This window comes from Hevea brasiliensis, chromosome 8 (assembly GCF_030052815.1).
Source record: "Hevea brasiliensis isolate MT/VB/25A 57/8 chromosome 8, ASM3005281v1, whole genome shotgun sequence".
Lineage (NCBI taxonomy): Eukaryota > Viridiplantae > Streptophyta > Magnoliopsida > Malpighiales > Euphorbiaceae > Hevea > Hevea brasiliensis.
Window position 1 is genome coordinate 9,339,225 of NC_079500.1, and position 22,220 is coordinate 9,361,444.

The 22,220-nt window shown below is 28.1% G+C and overlaps 2 protein-coding genes across 3 annotated transcripts in view; one reads left to right on the forward strand and one right to left on the reverse strand.

Annotated features, from left to right (window-relative positions):
• Positions 1–468: 468 nt before the first annotated feature.
• Positions 469–22,220, reverse strand: part of LOC110652384 (uncharacterized) — a 54,317-nt gene continuing 32,565 nt past the window's right edge. The window contains exons 1-2 of one of the 2 annotated variants that reach the window (XM_058151217.1): positions 1,105–1,256; positions 469–1,022 (exon numbers count right to left, since the gene is read on the reverse strand). In XM_058151217.1, the coding sequence (XP_058007200.1) occupies positions 641–1,022; positions 1,105–1,202 (480 nt within the window). In that variant the 5' untranslated portion in view covers positions 1,203–1,256 and the 3' untranslated portion in view covers positions 469–640. Of the gene's footprint in view, positions 1,023–1,104; positions 1,257–22,220 lie in introns of those variants that run through there. The other variant, XM_058151218.1, reaches the window with a different exon arrangement.
• LOC110667535 (uncharacterized) lies at positions 14,801–15,474 on the forward strand. Its single transcript, XM_021828393.2, has 2 exons — positions 14,801–14,905; positions 14,996–15,474. Exons 1-2 carry the CDS (start codon positions 14,898–14,900, stop codon positions 15,351–15,353), a joined length of 366 nt encoding a protein of 121 aa, XP_021684085.2. The 5' UTR covers positions 14,801–14,897; the 3' UTR covers positions 15,354–15,474.

The window sequence follows — 22,220 nt, forward strand, 5'->3', positions numbered from 1 at the left end:
TAGCGTCCAACTTTCTTTTAAAAATTTTGATGCGGACGCTATTATAAATAGCGTTCGAGCCCTAAAAACGTTATTATAGTTAGCGTCCGACATTCACCTCGTCCAACTCAACGTAACTCACCCCTTTTTGGTAATTATTTTCAAACTCACCTTTTTTTTAGTATAATTTTATTTTGGATTACACCTTTTTTATCAAAAGGCCCAAGTTTTATTCTGCTGTGGTGAATGCTGAAAGGACAATTCGTTACAAAAAAACGAAGTAGGATCTGAACAGAAATGGGCATTACTTCAGAACCTACTTGCTTTCCAAATGTGCAGTATGTAACTTTACTTTTCCTCTGGAAATGCCAAGCTTGGAATCACTTGCAAATGATATGTCTTTTAACTGAACAATAACTATTATCCCGAAAACCGTTGTTCAAAAATTAATCAGCAAAATGTTAAATTCACATTGTACTTACTAGCAATTATAAGCTGTATATTTTTTTATTGATACATAATTATTTATTAGTCACTTATATATTTTTTAACTAAACATGTACTGTCTAGAATTTTAAATACTTTTAAATTCAAATTAACTTATAAGAACGTAGCTAAGCCAAACGCCCTCTTACACGGTTCCTTCCTCCCCACTGCATATTCAACCATGGCCACCAGGAGGACTGAAACTAGGAGCCGCATGGATAATAGGACCAGGTTCAAAAACTTTTTGAGATGTGTGTAGTTTGGCGAGTCTTGGCATTCGATTATATCTTAAATTGGCATCAACAGCTTGCTTGGAACCAGGTAGCAGATTTTCATATTTGGAGTACTTTACCAACATATTCATATGGTTTCTCTTGACATCTTCACAAGCGAAGTAGCTACTCCTCTTAGAATGTGCTTTTGTAATAAGTTGACAAGCAGTTTTCTCTTTCCTTCCCTTTCCCCAAGCGAATCTTTCAACTTCAACTCCAAGAGTACATGATGAGATTGATCCAGCAACAATTAAGATCAAGAATAACAGCTTCTTCATCATCAAACTGCACGAGTGGACACAACAATAATTAGCTACGTATAAATAAAAAAATAACATATGGTGTTGAGAAAGAAAAGAAGAATTACCTCCCCATGAGCAATTTTAGATGGATGTCTCCGAATGCTTGCCTTGGTGTGGCTCTCGAGTGTATATATATAGTTAAAAGACTTGCATACATATGCATAATTCTTGCGCAAATATCACTTTGGGGAAAAACTTATTGGTCGAGGTGAAGAAAGCAACGTAACTTATTGGTCCAGGTGGAGAAAGCAACGTACCCACTATGTTCATATTGCTGTAAATGAAAATGGTGCAGAGACTTTCCAAGCATTGATGAGAGAGTTTCGTGGTAATGAATAAAAGTCATTTAGTATTTGAAAGTTGAAAGTCAATAGTATTTTATTTTTCTTATCTAGACTTTTTTCTTTTTAAGAAAATTTGACAACTCATTCATAAGAACCATAATTTAAGTAAAATATAATTTTCTCATAATAGCAAAAATATATAAATATATATAATTAAAAATTATTTTTGTTCAGAAATGATCTGAATGGTTTTTTTCATTTCAATCTATAAAAAAAAATTTTATGCAATATTACTCTTTCAAAACTTATTATCTGTGGCTTGCACTTGAAGATTAAAGTTTTCGACTAAAGAATAGATTCAAAAGAGAAAGAGAAGAGAAATAAAAAAAAAAGAAAAAAAATGAAAAAGAGAAAGAGTTTCTTGAGAGAAGGAAGAGCCTCTTATCTAAGACTCTTATCAACTTTAAATAAAAAATTTTCCCATTAATTTAAGTGTATATGTTCTAAATTCATAATAAAATCTACTAAAACAAGTGATCGTTACACTTACTCATTATTATTAAGTTATAATAAGGGGTAAGTAGTTTGTTGTAGACATTTAACTTAATATATATATATATATATATATATATATATATATATATATATATATATATATATATATATAGTATAATAAGTTAAATGTGTACAACAAACCTCATTTGTTGTAGACATTTAACTTAATAATAATGGGTAAGTGTAACGACCACTATATATATATATATATATATATTAAGTTAAATGTCTACAACAAACCCCAATAGTTTAAATAAAAAATTTTCCCATTAATTTAAGTGGATATGTTCTAAATTCATAATAAATTCTACTAAAACAAGTGGTCGTTACACTTACCCATTATTATTAAGTTATAACAAATGTTGTAGACATTTAACTTAATAATAATGGGTAAGTGTAACGACCACTATATATATATATATATATATATATATATATATATATGTATGTATATTAATGCTATCTTAAAGACTTCCCAAAATTGCTATACTATTAGATACGTGATCTTTTTGTTATAATTTATTTCATATTAAAAAATTTGTTTATTTAGAAAATTTTTGAGAAATTTATTTTTTTTTTAAATAATGAGACAATTATGAATTACCCTTCCAAAACTGAAACGACTACTTGCAATGGTATTTGTGGGATTAAATAAAGCATACATCCCACATCCCATTCAAGTCAATGGATGGCATGCAGTGCCATCACCTTCTCCGAAAATGCAAATATGCTTTCATCCCGCTCAACACCAACTTCCATCCAAGTTCATAGGCAACTGAAATCAAAATTAAATCTTTGATTCTTTGACTTTTAGAAACTAGATTTAAAATCAAACTTCAATTTTGATTCCAATTTAGTTCTAGGCAATTTTGATACAGTGCTAATTCTAGTTTTGGTTCGAATTTCATTTCAATCTAAATTTTTTAGATATTAAATTACAATATTTTTATATTTATTTTAAAATAGAAAATAGAATCTTAAATTTTAATGTGAAAATAACAATAAAAATAATAATACTAATATTAAAATAATAATATTAATATAAAAAATTAATGCTATTCTTCTTTCTACTAAAAACAAGGATCCAATAAGTAAGAAAGAAGAGCATCGGATGAATTAGATGAACACTGCTCCTATGCGTAAATACCATTTTGGGGAAAGACTTGTTGGTCCAAGTGGAGAGAGCAAAGTACCCACTATATTCATATTACTGCAAATGAAAATGGTGCAGAGACTTTCCAAGCGTTGATGAGGGAGTTTCGCGGTAATGAGTAGAAGGCATTTAGTATTTGAAAGTTGAAAGTCGATAGTTTTTTTTTTTTTAAAGAAAATTTAACAATTCATTCATAAAAATCATAATATAAGTACAATAAAATTTTCTCATAATAGAAAAAATATACGAATATACATAATTAAAAGTTTTTATTCAAAAACGATCTGAATAGTCATTTTTCATTTCGAATGATAAAATTTTTTATAAAATATTGTCCTTTGAAAAATTTGTTATCAAAATGAATTAGCGATCCATATTGTATTTTAAACTGTCAAAAAGTTCAACATAACCACAAGAAAAAAAAAATAAATTTTAGATAATAAGAGAATAAGACCCCAAGAAAATTTTAGATTCATTCCTAACGAATACAGATTAGAAAAGATAAACTCAAATCTATTCTAAATAAATATAGAACTAAGAGTTTATTAGAGAGAAAAAAAAAAAGAAAATGACAAAAAAATTAATTTTAGGGAAACTACAAGTGGAAAACTTATTGGTAGCCATCCAAAGAATACATAAAAAAAAAAATAAAAAAAAAAAAAAGAGAAAGTGTTTCTTGAGAGAAGCCAGAGCCCTTACTCTTATCCACATAGTAAATTAAATTTAAATAAAAAATTTTCCTACTAGTTTAAGTGGATATGTGATAAATTCATAATAAATTCTACTAAAAGGACTGGTTCGTTTCACTCAGCCATTATTGTTAAGTTAAATATCTACAACAAACCCAAGTAGTCAGAAAATTCAGAGAGACTAGAAAATTTGGAAAAGAATTTCCTATACCATTAGATATCTAACCTTTTTTTTAATTTATTTCATATTAAAAAATTTGTTTAATTTAGAAAATTTTTGAGAAATTTATTAATTATTATAGTACAATAAATTTAAAAAATGAAAGATAATGAAGTTTATTTTTTTTAAAAATAATTTGATAATTATGAATTACCCCTCTAAAACTGAAGCGACCACTTGCAATGATATTTGTGTGATTAAATGAAACATGCCACCACATCCCATTCAAGTCAATGGATGGCATGCAGTGCCATCACCTTCTCTGAAAATACAAACATGCTTTCATCCCGCTCAACACCAACTTCCGTCCAAGCTCATAGGGTGTTTGATTCCGGTTCTAATTCGGATATAGTTAAGAACTGAAATTGAAATTAAACTTTGGATTCTTTAAATTTTAGGAACCAAATTTAGAATCGAACTTTGATTTCAATTCTAGTTCGATTCTAAATAATTTTGAAATGGCCTCGGTTATAGATTTGATTTTATTTTGATTTTAATTTTAACTTTAATTTCGTTTCAAATCTCAAATTTTACACCTAAAATTACAGCATTTTTGTGTTCACTTTACAATAGAAAAATACAATATTAAATTTATAATATGAAAACAATAATAAATTAATAATACTAACATTAAAATAATAAAATTAATATCAAAAATATATTCCTTAAAAAAATATTATATTATGTTTTATATATTTCTTAATTATATAATCTTTAACTATATACATATAAGAATTAAAAATATATTATAGGACTAACATGTGATTTAATTATATAATTAAGGAATATAAAATAATTTAATGCTTTAGACTAAAATTATAAAATATATCTAAAAACATATGTATAAAATATGTTATTTGTTTCAATTTTAGTAAGATTTTTTTATGAAAAATAAAAATTAAATCAAAATAATAAATATAAATTTAATTCAGTATGATTTCATTCTTATAATAATAATTCTTTATCAATTTTAGTACAATTTAGTACAATTATTCGATTCAGAATCCTCAAAAATCTGCACAACCTTACAAATCCTTGTATATGTAAAATAGAATAAATTATAAATTAGTCTCTAAAACATGTTACAAATTATACATTAATTCTTGCTTTTTTTTTAGTAATAATTTAATTTTTATGATTCGACTGCTTTAACAAATCTGCCGTTACATTGCCATTAATTCTATTAGTTTCTTTTTAAATTTAAAATAATTTAATTATGAAGTTTGTTTTGTTAATAAGATAGTTTGTATATCTAAAATTTATATTTAAATAATTATTTATTTTATATTTAAATAATTATATAATTTATAAAAGTTTAATAATTATAATTATTTAATTATAAAATATTTAAAAAATTTAATTAGATAATAATATAATTTTTCAAAATGTAATTATTTTTTAAAAAAATATTTTTAAATTGTAAATAAATTATAACTTTAAACAATTTATTTATAATTATGTATTGTCAAAATAAATTATATTAGATTATATAACCATAAACTTTTTTATATGTTTTTTTTTAAATCATGTTAAAAGAATTTTTTATGATTATTTATTTATTGGAAAATATTACTATAAATAAGATAAATTTTTTACAAAAGTATACACCATAATTTAAAATTTTAGCAATTTAATAAATTATATTAATTGTTAAAAACTATTTTTATTATTTGAAAACACATATTATTATATAATTAACTATTTTCAGTATTTCATATTTAAAATTATAATTATAAAACTTGATATTTTATAAAATATATATTTGCTTAAATATAAAATAAATAATAAATTGAAAGTAAAAATTAAATGTAATTACTACTATATTGTTATAATAAAATAAAATTTCATGAACTAAATTATTTCAAATTGAAAAAATTTTAATATAATTAATGAATAAAATGGTCAATTTAGATAACATCGTATAATCTATTAATAAAATCAAATTTCAGAAACTAAATTATTACTCATAAAAAAATTGATATGTGATCTTTGATATACCTCAAAGATTAATTTATAATTTATTTTTTTTCTTTGATTTATTAAAATTAAAATTTAGATTTAAAATCTCTATTCTATAAATAACTTTAATACTATTAAATTAAAAGAAAAACTATTCATGAATTCTTCCCTTCACACTTATCATATAATTATAATAAGATATAGAGAGAGGATTTCATTTTCTATAAAAAATGTGATAATTAAAATAAATTTTTTTTCTTACGAGGTATATGCAAATATTATTTATAAAAATATAATATATTTTTACTTGAAAATTATAAAATTATATTGACATTGATTGGAAATAAAAAAAAAAAATTGATGCTCAACATAGTTAATGTCACTCACAAATTAAAAGCTAACTCCATTACTTGATTATTAGCAATACACCATCAAAATTAAAATTTTAAAACTTCAAAGGTTTCAAGATAGCACGATTTTTCAAAAGAAAGAACAAAAACTTATCATGAAGAAAGAATATTAAATTAGCTATCAAGAAAAAAATTAGTGTTAGCATAATTACAGCAATCAGCATGATTATAGGAGATTTGTGTAACATAATTACAGCAATCAGCATGATTATAGGAGATTTGTGTAGCATAATTATAGCAATTATTATTCTTGTCCAAATTAGTTCATATTCTCATGTATAAATAGATGTAATATCTCTGTAAATGAGACACAGACAAATACACAATCCTTTTCTTCATTACTTGTATTCTTTCTTCTAACATGGTATCAGAGCCATAAAACTTTTATTTCTAGTTTTTTGGGGTCTCTCTGCTCTCTCTACAACCTGTTCTGGTTCATTCTTTCATACCTATTATTATACCATTTTTTTTTTCTCCTCATCTTGTTATCAATGGAGAAATCTGATATTTCAAAACCTATTGCAACAGTTCTGACTGGTTCCAACTATAATCTTTGGGTTCAAGGAATGAAAAGTTTTTTGATAGGTCGCAAGCTTTGGCGTATTGTTACCGGAGATATCACTACGCCGACAAGAGAGAACGATGAAACTGATGCAAAATTTGTTGACTGTCTTGAGGATTGGGATAGTCAAAATCATCAGATCATCACCGTTTCGCAATACCTCTGCCTCGTCCATCCACATCCGCTTTGCTAATTATGACTCGCAAAAGAAATCAGGATTTTTGGCTAATCGATATCGAGACCACCGGACTTGCCCACTATTATCGGTTGTGGACTACTATTCAAAAACTGAAACAAGAAGCGAGTCAATGCGGAATGATTTTCTTGCCCAGGTCCAACCTATTTGGAATCAAATATCTCAGGCCAAAATCAGTCAAGATCATCTTCATCTCATTCAAGTTCTAATGGCTCTTCGATCAGAATATGAGGCCGTTCGAGCGTCCCTGCTACATCGAAATCCACTCCCATCATTGGAAACTGCTATTCAAGAGATTATTTTTGAAGAGACTCGTCTCGGTTTGGATAAAACTCCTCAATTTGAAGCTGCTCTTGCAACTACTCGATCCTCACATCAGAAATCTGGCAATCAACTCTGTAAGAATTGTAATCAAATTGGTCATGCTTTTGCATATTGTCCTACCATAAAATGCAGATATTGTCATGGTTACGGTCATATTCTTGAACATTGTCCCACACGCCCTCCAAGATCAAAAGGAGGGCATTCTAAATTCAAGAATGTCTCAAAGCCTGGATCTTCCTCTGTCACTGCTGTTGCTGCTACTGAGGGCTCTACTGCCATCACCATGAGTGATCTTGAGGCACTATTCAAACAGGTTATCTCTTCTAATTCTCCTGCTGCCATGTCTGCCACTCCGGGTAATTCTTATTGGCTTTTTGACTCTGCATGTTGTAATCATATGACCACTAATCTTAAATTCTTGTCTTCTGCAAAACTTGTATCTTCCTTACCACCAATCCATACTGCAAATGGTACTAAAATGAACATCACACATACTGGTCATGTGTCTACCTCAAATCTTCATCTCCCTGACACCTATTATATCCCTAATTTGGCACTCAATCTTATTTCTGTTGGTCAGTTGTGTGAAAAAGGACTAAATGTTATTTTTTCTCACCATGGTGTCCAGGTACAAGATCCACAAACGGGACAGATTCTTGGGGAGGGTCGCAGAGTGGGTCGATTATTTGACCTTACATCTTTACATCTTCCTGAGAGATTTGTGTCTGCAGCTACAATCCCTAATTCCTCCATTCACCAATGGCATCTTCGTCTTGGTCATGCTTCTACCAGTAAAATTCAACCTTTAATTTCTCGTGGATTATTAGGATCTACTAAGTTTGAGTCATTTAATTGTTTAAATTGTCACTTGCAAAACAACTGCATTATCTTTTCCCATAATAATACTACTTGAGACACTCCTTTTGGTTTAATTCATTCGACATTTGGGGTCCTTCTCCTATTTATTCATTTAATGGTTTTCTTTATTTTGTAATATTTATTGTTGATTATTCTCGGTTTACTTGTATTTATTTTTTGAAACATCGATCTTAGTTATCACAAATTTAGTTCACATTTGCAAAAATTATTAAAACTCGATTCTCTTGTGACATTAAAATTCTCCAATGCACAATGCCATGGAATATCGGATTCTTCTTTGCTTGATTTCTTAGTCAACAAGGCACCATTGTTCAACGTTCTTGTCCTCACACCTCTCAACAGAATGGGCGAGCCGAACGCAAGCATCGCCATATTCTTGATTCTCAGACGCATTTTCTTCTTCTTCTGCCTCATGTCCGAAAAATTTTGGGGAGAAGCGACTTTTCATGCTGTTTATGTTATTAATCGTCTTCCTACCTTGGTTCTTCATAATTTATCTCCTTTTGAAAAGTTGTTTGGACAACCTCCTGACTATTCCATCCTTAAACCTTTTGGATGTGTTTCTTTTGTTCTTTTACAACCTCATGAACATACCAAATTAGAACCCCGTGCTCGTCTATGTTGTTTTCTTGGTTATGGCATTGAACACAAAGGGTATCGTTGTTGGGATCCTGTTTCTAATAAGTTACGCATCTCTCGTCATGTTACCTTTTGGGAAAATACTATGTTCTCTTCTCTTTCCAAATTTCATCACTCTGTCAATACTGACTCTCTATTTTTCACTGACTCCTCCAAAGAGCTATTTCCAAGTCCTGATCCAGGTGATTGTGATGTGCTCAATATTAGCCCAACTACACCTGCCTCTGTTGAATCAAGACCAGCTTGTTGATCCAAGATTACCGCTGCATCTCCTCCTAGCACTACTCTTCGTCGTTTCTACCGTGTAAGAGAAACTCCTCATTATCTTTCTGATTTTCACTGTTACTCTACTATTGCAACCCTTCATGAGCCTCATTCTTATCGTGAGGCAATCTCGACCCTCTTTGGCGACAAGCTATGACCGATGAACTTGGGCTTTAGAAAACTCATACTTGGGATTTAGTTGATCTTCCACCAAACAAGACTCCTATTGGTTGCAAATGGATTTACAAAATCAAGACCCGTTCTGATGGAACTATTGAACGCTACAAAGCTCGCTTAGTAGCCAAAGGGTACACTCAAGAGTATGGTATCGACTATGAGGAAACTTTTGCTCGATGGCCCGATTAACATCTATTCGCAGATCTCTTAGCTATTGCGGTTCGTAAATGGAAACTTTTCGGATGGATGTTAAAAATGCTTTTCTTCATGGTGATTTAATGTAAGAGGTTTATATGCATCCTCCTCCCGGTTATCATTCTCCTCATAAGGTTTGCAAACTTCGAGCCTTATATGGATTAAAACAAGCTCCTGTACTGGTTTGCCAAATTTAGTTCCACTCTTGCTCAACTTGGTTTTCTCTCTAGTCCACATGATTCTGCATTATTCACTCGTCGAACTGACAGTGGTATTGTTCTTCTGCTGCTTTATGTTGATGATATGATAATAACAGGAGATGATTCATCTGGTATTTTAGAGTTACAACATTATCTCAATCAACATTTTGAAATGAAAGACCTGGGTTCTCTCAGCTATTTTTTGGGCCTTGAAGTTTCTCAAAATTCTGATGGCTATTATCTATCTCAAGCCAAGTATGCATCCGACTTACTTTCTCGAGCAGGCATCACTGATAGCAAAACAGTATCAACCCCATTGGAGCTCAATTGCACAATACTTCTGCCACAATACTTCATTGCGATAATAGAAGTGCCATACAGATTTCTCATAATGATGTATTTCATGAGCGTACCAAACACATCGAAATTGATTGTCATTTTGTACGTCATCATGTTGCTCATGGCACCATATGTTTGATTCCTATCTCCTCTGTCAGTCAAACCGCTGATATATTCACCAAAACGCATCCTCCCGCTCGCTTTCAGGATCTCTTAAGCAAACTCAAGTTGGCACCTGTGCTACCACCTTGAGTTTGAGGGGGGGTGTTAGCATAATTACAGCAATCAGCATGATTATAGGAGATTTGTGTAACATAATTACAAAGAATCAGAATGATTATAGGAGATTTGTGTAGCATAATTATAGCAATTATTATTCTTGTCCAAATTAGTTCATATTCTCATGTATAAATAGATGTAATATCTCTGTAAATGAGACACAGACAAATACACAATCCTTTTCTTCATTACTTGTATTCTTTCTTCTAACAATTAGTATTCATGAATTTAGTTTAGTGGGTGTTGGTGGGTGGGCTTGGCTTAGATCAAAAGGTCTTTAGATGCCACGAGGTCTGGGCAAGAATAATTGATTAATTATATACAAATCTTTAAACCAATTAAGTGGTATCCTTCTCAAGAGCTTCACTAGTAAGGCAAAAGAATTTAGCAAAATCCATCCAAAATTACTATGGGGGAGCTAATTCTTCAAGTCCTAACACCAAACTTCATATATATTCTTTCACATATATATAAGATCAATGTGAACCATTGCATGTTGTCCAGTTCGATGATGAAGCTGCTATTGTTAATCTTGATTATAGGTGGATCAATTTCTTGTTCCCTTGGAGGAGAACTACTTGAAATCTTGGCTTCACAAAAGGGAAGGAAAGAGAAAGTTGCCTTGTCAACTTGCAGGAAAAGCAAATCCCCGTGAAGATGTGAAGAGAAAGCTGAGGGAATATGATGACAAGAGTCTTGAAGTGTGAGGTGGACATATTTAGATTTGAACCAACCATAGTTAAAATGTTAGAACTAATCAATTAGTTTGTTGGTTTTCACCTTTATATACCCTTTTAACTTATTATTTCTGTGGGACTCTTTTCTTTCCTGTGGGACTCTTGACAATATTGATGGCAATTTCAGATACAATGTGATTAGAATGCGAAGACTATTACGAAAGGGACCTACGCCTCCCGGTGCTACTGGTGGCTATGCTAATCCCAGTACTGGTATTCCTGCTCAACATGGTTGATTAGTAACGGGAACAAAATAGCCTAGTAGTTAATATTCCATTAGTGTTGTGAGAAGATCAGTTAATCAAGTTGCTGATTCGATGGCCAAAAATCTATGATTCAGGTCGTTTCTTTGCAATTATTTCTCCCCCAGCCGTTAAAGGCTTTGCTTTTGTATGATTTCCCTCTCAGAGGTTTATACATATATTTCCTTTTGGATTAATTTCACTACTAATCCTTCAATTTAGATAGTTATATTAGCATCATTCCACAATGAATTCATTGTATCATAAAATTCTCAAAGCTTCAATTGCAATATCATTAAATCCTTATAACATAGTTTGCAGCTTAATTCATGGCTAAATTTCACTTATAGTGCCTCAACTTATAAGGTTATATTATAATTGTCGTTCAACTTCAATTTGTATTATAAAAATTTCTAAATTTTAATTTTATTTTTTTTTCTTTAAAATTTTTATAAAAATATTCAGAATAAATCATAAATTATGATTATATAATTTTTCTTTCAAACTTTTATCTCTAGTTAAAAATGTTAAATTTTTATTTATTTTTGACTTATTTGAAATAAAATCATACTTTTAAAAATAGCTTAATATTTTTTTATAAATTTACAATTAATTAATTTATCTTATTAAGAATATGTAATTATTATTGCTATTTTCTTAAGAAATATTAAAATATTATATTTTAAATCATGAAGTTGCTACTCTTGGTGATGTTTATTGTTGTTAGATCAATCTCATCAGTCTGTTGAAGGTGAAGCTAAGATTGTTCCGAAAGTAGGATGAAAGAGTGGCAATCATGAGCTTATAGCTAATGGACATGATCCTGAAAGAAGTGGCAATTTTGCCCATGAAGATGTCAAGGGAAAGCATATGAAAATTAACAAAGTGGAGACCAGGCGAGAATATGCTAATGTTTTGTTTTCTATTTTGTTATTTTTTGTTATTGGTGTCCGTAATTTGTTAAGTTTTTTCAATTAACATAAATTACCCTAGATTGGTTTTGGTTTTTTTAGAAGTCTATTAGCTAGAGATTAACTGAGCTTTATATGCTAAGTTTTTTCAAACATTTTCTTTAATAAAATATCCAACTTACCAAAAAGAAAAAGAAAGAATATGCTAATGCTGTTCCCACAAACTGATCACCATCTTTATTGATTTCATGAGGCTCCTTGCAGAAGTTTCATCTACCCTGGTGGGCAAGGTTAATCATATCTGTTGTTGTTAGATCATAAGTCGAAGCATGATTGAAATAAATGGTTTGGAATGTGGCAATCTAGCTCATCTTTGTAATGATTTACATACATCAATTATAGTTAACATTTAGGTGAAAAAGGATGAAAAATATCACCCTAATACCCAATTTTGATGTCATTTTCCTGGAATTGCATTCATCCAATTACTAAAAACAACAAAATTTAAAGTAGGAATTGACGTGTATCCACTTTATCTTCAATCCTTCAAGCATAGAGTCTATAGACTCCCAAAGATATTGATGGGTACAATTTTTATACTTGAAATTTTAAAGTTTTAAAAGCTATTTAATATTATTAAATTAAAATTTATTACCCATCATAGAATATAGAATATATGCGAAAATCACTATATCCAAATCTAAACATGATTAATATTTTCAAAATTTGAATCTGTTCCAAATCCGATTAAAATTTGTTATCAACTACCCAAACCCATTTTAAATCTGATCGTTATTACTCGAACCCATTTAATTTTATATATTTTAATTAATAATCTATATAAAAATTTATTTTTAATTAATAATTTATATTTTAAAAATTAATAATTTCATAAAATATTTAATTTTATTTTATTTAAAATAAAAATATATAATTTATAAATATTATTATAAAAAATATGTATTTTATATTTTATTAAGTATTTATATAAATTGGTTCCAATAATGGATACCCAACATGTAAAATCAGAACTCGTTATAGGTGTTATTTTTCAAATCTAAACTCATCCCGAACTCGATTTTATATTACCCAAATTTATCCTATTAGGGTTCGATCTTGTTGGGTGTTCATAAAAACTCAATTTATTACTATCCTGTGCTTATCGGTGGAATATTATTATTATAATATAGAGAGAGGATTTCATTCCCTACCCACAAGGCACTAATATTGCCAAAGATTGGATTAGCCTTTAATTTGTACCATTTAATTTGGACTAATAACAAAGCTAAATTAATTACAGTTGATTGAGGATTTCATTTTCTAACAATAATCACTTATCTGGAGGAACCATTTGCTGAATAGTTGCTGATCTTAGCTGTTCATAAGATAATCTCCTCAACTTGCAAACTTTGTTTCCTGTCAAATGGAGTTTCTGGAATGGAGTTGGGGGAATCATTATTAGTTCCCTTTGTTAGTTGTCGACTGGTATATCCTCTCTGTAGAACATATTTATAAGTTTCTTAAATGATAAGAGGCTCGGAGCTTGGCTTAGGATCATCAATCAGCGGTGTGAGTCATGAACCACATAACATAATTATTTATATTATGATTATGTACTAGCGGCCTAGTGGATGTTGGTGGGCTTGACTCAAGTCTTCGATGATAACATAAAGTACTTAGGCAAGAATCGATGCATGATCGATCAAGTCTTTTAATCAAGCATCGTGAATAACTAATAATACTCATCCAAAATCATTCAGCAAAATCCATCCAAAATTGCTCTTAATTCTTCATTTCTTAACAGTTAACAACAAATTTTTATACTATAAATATTTTATTTTATTTTATTTTTTTAGAAAAAATTACTATTTGATCTATTTATTTTAACAAAACTAACTATTTAGTTTTTTATTGTAAAAAATACATTAGTTAGTCATTATATTTTTATTTCGTTTACTCTTTAGTCCATTTGATCATTTAAAGTATTAGTAAAACATGAAAGGTCCAAAATGCTTTTGGTAATTATAATTGGATTTTGATTAACAAAATGAAACCCTAATCATTTTAGATTAGCTAGTTTGAATTTCATTTAGCCACTTTAATTTGAAAAACACAAATATATAGTCCATCTATTTTTTAAACCTTGAACTATTTAATATCTGTAAATATAATTTCTCTCTATTTTGAATATATTAACTAATAGAAAACTAGATTTAAACTGGACGGAACGACTAAATAGTAAATGAAACAAGAAATTATAAGGACTAATTAATGTATTTTCATAATAGAAGGGCAAGATAGTTACTTTTATTAAAATAGAAAGACAAAAAAATATAATTTTTCTTGTTTTTTTTTTCAATTTTGTGTTAATTTTTTGAGTTTCGAGACATCTCTCCATATGGGGACATGAAATTTTTCCAAAATAAAGTTGGTGTGCATGAATCATGAATGTATAGTGGGTGGGCTTGACTTAGACCAATTAAGGTCTTTTGAAGCCACAAAGTCTTTAGGCAAGAATATACAAATCTTTTAATCAATTGAGGAGTATCCTACCTTCCTTCTCATAGGTCTATCTATAGTACTCAAGAGCGAGCTTCACTGGAAAGGCAAAGCATTCAGCAATTATCCGTACAAAATTGCTCTAATGGGGAGGTAATTCTTCTTGTCCTAACACCAAATTTCATATATATCTTTTCACATAAATATATAAAATATTAATCTGAACTATTGCATGTTGTCCAGTTTGATGATGAAGCTGCTACTGTTAATCTTGATTATTGGCGGATCAGTCTCTTGTTCTCTTGGAGTTGAACCGCTTGAAAGCTTGGTTTCACAAAAGGGAAGGAAAGAGAAAACCGCTTCTCAACTTGCAGTAAAAGAAAATTCTAGTGATATGATAGAAAAGCTGAGGGAAAATGATGAAAATCTGCAAGCTACTGCAGATTCCAAGCAAAATATTGATGGCAATTTCAGATACAATGAAATTATCATGCGAAGACTACTACAAAGGGGACCTGTGCCTCCTAGCTCTGGTAACACTCCTTGTACTCATATTCCTGGTAGAGGAAAGGGTTGCGTTCCTCCTAATACTCATGGTTGATATGCAATGGGGACTGGGAGCAACACTGCTACTGTAAGATTGGAATAATGACCCAGAATAAATGCTGTTGTATTTGAATCACTAAGTGCCAAGGAATTATAATGGCTTAATTAGTACTTTATATATGTGCCTATGAGTATTAATGAACAACAAAATGTAATGTGCCTATGAGTATTAATGAACAACAAAATTTTTCATTTGCAGATGAGATAAATACTTCTTGTTTTAGAAATTTAAATTAAAATTAATTTTTAATTACTTTTTTCTTATCCACCCTCTCTCTATCATATATATATATATATATATTATTTAAATATGATAATGCTATTAGCTAGTGCCCCAATGGGCAAATTCCCACTAAATGATTACCATCTTTATTATTGCCACGAGGCTCCTTGTAGAAGTTTCATCAACTCTGATGGGCAAGGTTAATCATGCCTGTTGGTGTTAGATCATAATTTAGGGGATGACTGAAATAAATGACTTGGAATGTGACAACATATTAAATAGTTGATCAACTGGATTTTTTTTTTTATTCAGTCTGAATTTAAAACATAATATGTATACAGGAGATTTATTTATTAAATATATAATTTTATATATCTATGTTTTAAGTATATGATAGGCAAAATTTAAATAAAAATTTTCTGATCAATATTTAGAGAAAAAGGTAAAAAAATATCCTGCTTAATTCAACATAAATAAGTCTAAATCCAATTGGCAATCGAGGGAGTCGAACTTCCACAACTCCCAACACCCAATTTGATGTCAACTTCCTGGAATTGCATTCACCTAATTAAAAACAATCAAATTCAAAGTAGGTATTATAGTAGTCATACAAATCTAAAACACACATAATTACATAATCGTAAAAAAAAAATTAAATAAAATTACGTGGTTTGATCGTAAGGTATATATTCAATATAAGACGAGAGAAAAAGTTTTACTATGATGAAAAAAGTAAGTTATAATCACTTAAAACTCTTAAATATTATTCTCAATGTGTTTCTTGAATTTTTCAGGTCACAATAAACAGAAAATACAATATTTATTCTGATCGCAATATCTAAACTTTCAAATTAAGTTGGGTTATAAATCAGACTCACAAGGATATATTCAAACGATGGGCACAATTTGTGACTACATAAGGGTTGCTTGTAGCCTTGATTTTACTTGACCGTAAAATCCTCTACAGTATCTATGAAAGGTTTGCATATCAAATTATAGTTAGACCATGTTTGGTTAAATTATATGATAAAATTTATTTTATTTATAAATAAAATAATTAATTTTAAATAAAAGGAATTTTATATTTAAAATAAATAAAATAAAATAAAATGATATATAATAACAGGATAATTTTATTACTTGAAATATATAAATTTGAAATTTATTTGTAAATTCTATCAATTTTTTTATAGGATTTAATTTAATTATAATAAATTTTATGGAATTGATTATTAAGAATTTCAAATAAATATTCATTTAAATTAAACACTAAAATTTTAGATTTATAAATAAATTCTACAAAATTTCATAGAATTTATTTATATCAAACATTGCCTCAAGGATCAAATTGTTGAATTACTAATAAAACTTAGAAAATAATTTTTTTTTCAAACAATAAAAAATTTCAAATAAAGTGTTTCTTGAGAGAAGCCAGAGCCCTTACTCTTATCCACATGGTAAATCAAATTTAAATAAAAATTTTTCCTACTAGTTTAAGTGGATATGTGATAAATTCATAATAAATTCTACTAAAACCACTGATTCGTTCCACTTAGCCATTATTGTTAAGTTAAATATCTACAATAAATTACAGCAGTCAGAAAAATTCAGAGAGACTAGGAAATTTGGAAAAAAAATTTCCTATACCATTAGATATCTAACCTTTTTTTTTTAATTTATTTCATATTAAAAAATTTGTTTAATTTAGAAAATTTTTGAGAAATTTATTAATTATTATAGTACAATAAATTTAAAAAATGAAAGATAATGAAGTTTATTTTTTAAAAAAATAATTTGATAATTATGAATTACCCCTCTAAAACTGAAACGACCACTTGCAATGGTATTTGTGGGATTAAATGAAGCATGCCATCACATCCCATTCAAGTCAATGGATGGCATGCAGTGCCATCACCTTCTCTGAAAATACAAACATGCTTTCATCCCGCTCAACACCAACTTCCATCCAAGCTCACAGGGTGTTTGATTCCGGTTCTAGTTCGGATCTAGTCAAGAACTGAAATTGAAATTAAACTTTGGATTCTTTAAATTTTAGGAACCAAATTTAGAATCGAACTTTGGTTTCAATTCTAGTTCGATTCTAAATAATTTTGATATGGCCTCGGTTATAGATTTGATTCTATTTTGATTTTAATTTTAACTTTAATTTCGTTTCAAATCTCAAATTTTACACCTAAAATTACAGCATTTTTGCGTTCACTTTAAAATAGAAAAATACAATATTAAATTTATAATATGAAAACAACAATAAATTAATAATACTAACATTAAAATAATAAAATTAATATCAAAAATATATTCATTAAAAAAAATATTATATTATCTTTTACATATTTCTTAATTATATAATCTTTAACTATATATATATATATAAGAATTAAAAATATATTATAGGACTAACATGTGATTTTATTATATAATTAAGGAATATAAAATAATTTAATGCATTAGACTAAAATTATTTTAAAAAGTTAGAAAAATAAGAGATAATATTAAATTATATCCACTTATAATTAAAGATAAATTAACTTATATATTAAAGATAAATTAAGTTTTATATATATATATATATATATATATATATATATATATATATAATCTTAATTACATATAAATATACATAATTTTATTAAAATTATAAAATATATCTAAAAACATATGTATAAAATATGTTATTCGGTTCAATTTTAGTAAGATTTTTTGTGAAAAATAAAAATTAAACCAAAACAGTAAATATAAATTTAATTCAGTATGATTTCATTCTTATAATAATAATTCTTTATCAATTTTGGTACAATTTAGTATAATTATTCGATTCAGAACCCTCAAAAATCTGCAAAACCTTACAAGTCTTTGCATATATAAAATAGAATAAATTATAAATTAGTCTCTAAAACATGTTACAAATTATATATTAATTCTTGCTTTTTCTTTGAGTAATAATTTAATTTTTATGATTTGACTGCGTTAACAAATCTACCGTTACATTGCCATTAATTCTATTAGTTTCTTTTTAAATTTAAAACAATTTAATTATGAAGTTTGTTTTGTTAATAAGATAGTCTGTATATCTAAAATTTATATTTAAATAATTATTTATTTTATATTTAAATAATTATATAATTTATAAAAGTATAAAAGTTTAATAATTATAATTATTTAATTATAAAATATTAAAAAAAGTTAATTAGATAATAATATAATTTTTCAAAATGTAATTATTTTTTAAAAAAATATTTTTAAATTGTAAATAAATTATAACTTTAAACAATTTATTTATAATTATGTATTGTCAAAATAAATTATATTAGATTATATAACAATAAACTTTTTTATATGTTTTTTTTAAATCATGTTAAAAGAATTTTTTATGATTATTTATTTATTGGAAAATATTACTATAAATAAGATAAATTTTTTACAAAAGTATACACCATAATTTAAAATTTTAGCAATTTAATAAAATATATTAATTGTTAATAACTATTTTTATTATTTGAAAACACATATTATTATATAATTAACTATTTTCAGTATTTCATATTTAAAATTATAATTATGAAACTTGATATTTTATAAAATATATATTTACTTAAATATAAAATAAATAATAAATTGAAAGTAAAAATTAAATGTAATTACTACTATATTGTTAACAAAATAAAATTTCATGAACTAAATTATTTCAAATTGAAAAAATTTTAATATAATTAATGAATAAAATGGTCAATTTAGATAGCATAGTATAATCTATTAATGAAATCAAATTTCAGAAACTAAATTATTACTCATAAAAAAACTGATATGTGATCTTTGATATACCTCAAAGATTAATTTATAATTTATTCTTTTTTCTTTGATTTATTAAAATTAAAATTTAGATTTAAAATCTCTATTCTAAAAATAATTTTAATACTATTAAATTAAAAGAAAAACTATTCATGAATTCTTCCCTTCACACTTATCATATAATTATAATAAGATATAGAGAGAGGATTTCATTTTCTATAAAAAATGTGATAATTAAAATAATTTTTTTTTCTTAAGAGGTATATGCAAATATTATTTATAAAAATATAATATATTTTAACTTGAAAATTATAAAATTATATTGACATTGATTGGAAATAAAAAAAAAAAAAAATTTGATGCTCAACATAGTTAATGTCAGTCACAAATTAAAAGCTAATTCCATTACTTGATTATTAGCAATACACCATCAAAATTAAAATTTTAAAACTTCAAAGGTTTCAAGATAGCACGATTTTTCAAAAGAAAGAACAAAAACTTATCATGAAGAAAGAATATTAAATTAGCTATCAAGAAAAAAATTAGTATTCATGAATTTAGTTTAGTGGGTGTTGGTGGGTGTGCTTGGCTTAGATCAAAAGGTCTTTAGATGCCACAAAGTCTGGGCAAGAATAATTGATTAATTATATACAAATCTTTAAATCAATTAAGTGGTATCCTTCTCAAGACCTTCACTAGTAAGGCAAAAGCATTTAGCAAAATCCAACCAAAATTACTATGGGGGAGCTAATTCTTCAAGTCCTCACACCAAATTTCATATATATTCTTTCACATATATGTAGATCAATGTGAACCATTGCATGTTGTCCAGTTCGATGATGAAGCTGCTATTGTTAATCTTGATTATAGGTGGATCAATTTCTTGTTCCCTTGGAGGAGAACTACTTGTTGACCCCGTAGCTCAAAATGAGCATTGATTTTGATGATAACAAAACTCAAAGAGAATCTATCTAACCCAACTTCAAAGTGATGTGTAGATTCTTTGTCTTATGCATAAAGAACCTTTCAAGTTGTATCTAAGGAGAAAAGATACTCAAAGGCATTTCAAGACAAATCCAAAATGAGAAAAGAACAAGACTATGGAAGCCAAGACTCAAAGAAAAGGTATGAAAGACATAGTGTTAGAGTCTTAGGTCTTTTGTGAAAAGAATGGATGAGGATTTAGTCATATGGAGCTCAAAAATGAAATTTTATTTTCTGATTACTTTTTCTCATTATGACTTTGGACACTACTATTGAAACATTTTTTTTAAAGATCTAAATCATCTTACATTGCAAGTTGAGACATGCAGCTGTTAACCTAGTTTGCTAACTGGTTTGCTAAACTTTTCGGTTTGCTAATGTGTTTGCTAAAAAAATTAGTTTACTAACCAGTTTACTGACTGCTACCATTATTTTATTAGTTTGCTAACTGATCAGAGCTGCTCAACTTCGCATAAAAGGACAAAATAACGGCCATTTTGTCTTGGGCAGTGTGTATAACGTTCCAAAAGGGTTTCAAATGGTCTAAAATGATTTGGGACTATAAATACACCTTCTTTACTTCATTTACATTTGATGAAAGCTTACATTTGAACTCCAACATTGATTTTTCATTTATTGCTTTCATTCAAGAGCTTTAAAGATTTTGAGCTATCATTGGCAAATCAACTCATCTCTTCTTTATAGTTTGATTTGTATTGAGTAAGAGTGAGTGTTACAACATTAAATTGCATTTAAGAGAGGTTGTACAAGCACCTATTGAAGCTTGAGAGAGAAAGTGCTTGTGATAGCACTTGTGGAGGTTTCAAGCTACCTTGGTAAAAGCTTAGTGTTGAAAATTTGTAAAGGGCTTTTGGTCTCTTGCCTTCAAAAGAGCAAATAGTGGAGAGAAGACTCAAAGAGGGTTCTTTGAGAGAGTGGATGTAGGCTAGTTAAGCTGAACCACTATAAAAATAGTTGTGTTTGATCTCTCTAACCTTAAACTCTTTACTTTTGTGCAATTTAATTTTTATACATGACCTTAAATGTTGATTGAATAGACTGAGTTGATATATTTGAAGATTCATGAGTAAAATGAGAAATTAGTTGAAAGTCTTGTGATGCATGTTTTTGGTAGCCATAAATATTGATTAAAGCTTAAATTGCAACTTAGAGACACATTGTTGAAGCACATTTTACTTTCATTATATATAGAGAAGCACCTAGTTGAACAAAGCCACAATTTTTCATTAGGCTACAAGTAAGGGCCGAAAAATTGTTATAGTCCAATTCACCCCCCTCTTGGACTATTTTGGGACAACAAATTGGTATCAGAGCCTGACTCTCTTGGTTAGGGTATTACAACTTTAGAGTGATCCATAATGGCTGGTTCATCTAGTAATACTGCCGGTATACCCGCACCATTAGCTGAAGGCTACTCAATCACTAGACCACCACTCTTCAATTGCACTAATTATTCATTTTGGAAAGTAAGAATGAGAAATTTCATACAATCTGTAGATATTGATGCATGGAGAATTATTAAAAATGGTCCATATGTTCCTCAAAAAAATGGTCCAGGAACTACAAAAGTTCCAAAACTTGAAGATGAATATGATGACAATGATTGGAAGAAAATTTCTATAAATGCTAAAGCTATTAATATTTTGCATTGCTCACTTGACCTCAATGAATACAATCGTGTTTCAGGATGTCAATCTGCTAAGGAAATTTGGGATAAGCTTGAAGTCACTAATGAAGGAACTGATGTCGTCAAAGAGTCCAAAGCAAACCTTCTTATTCGAGATTATGAGCTATTTGAAATGAAGCCAGGAGAATCAATTGCGG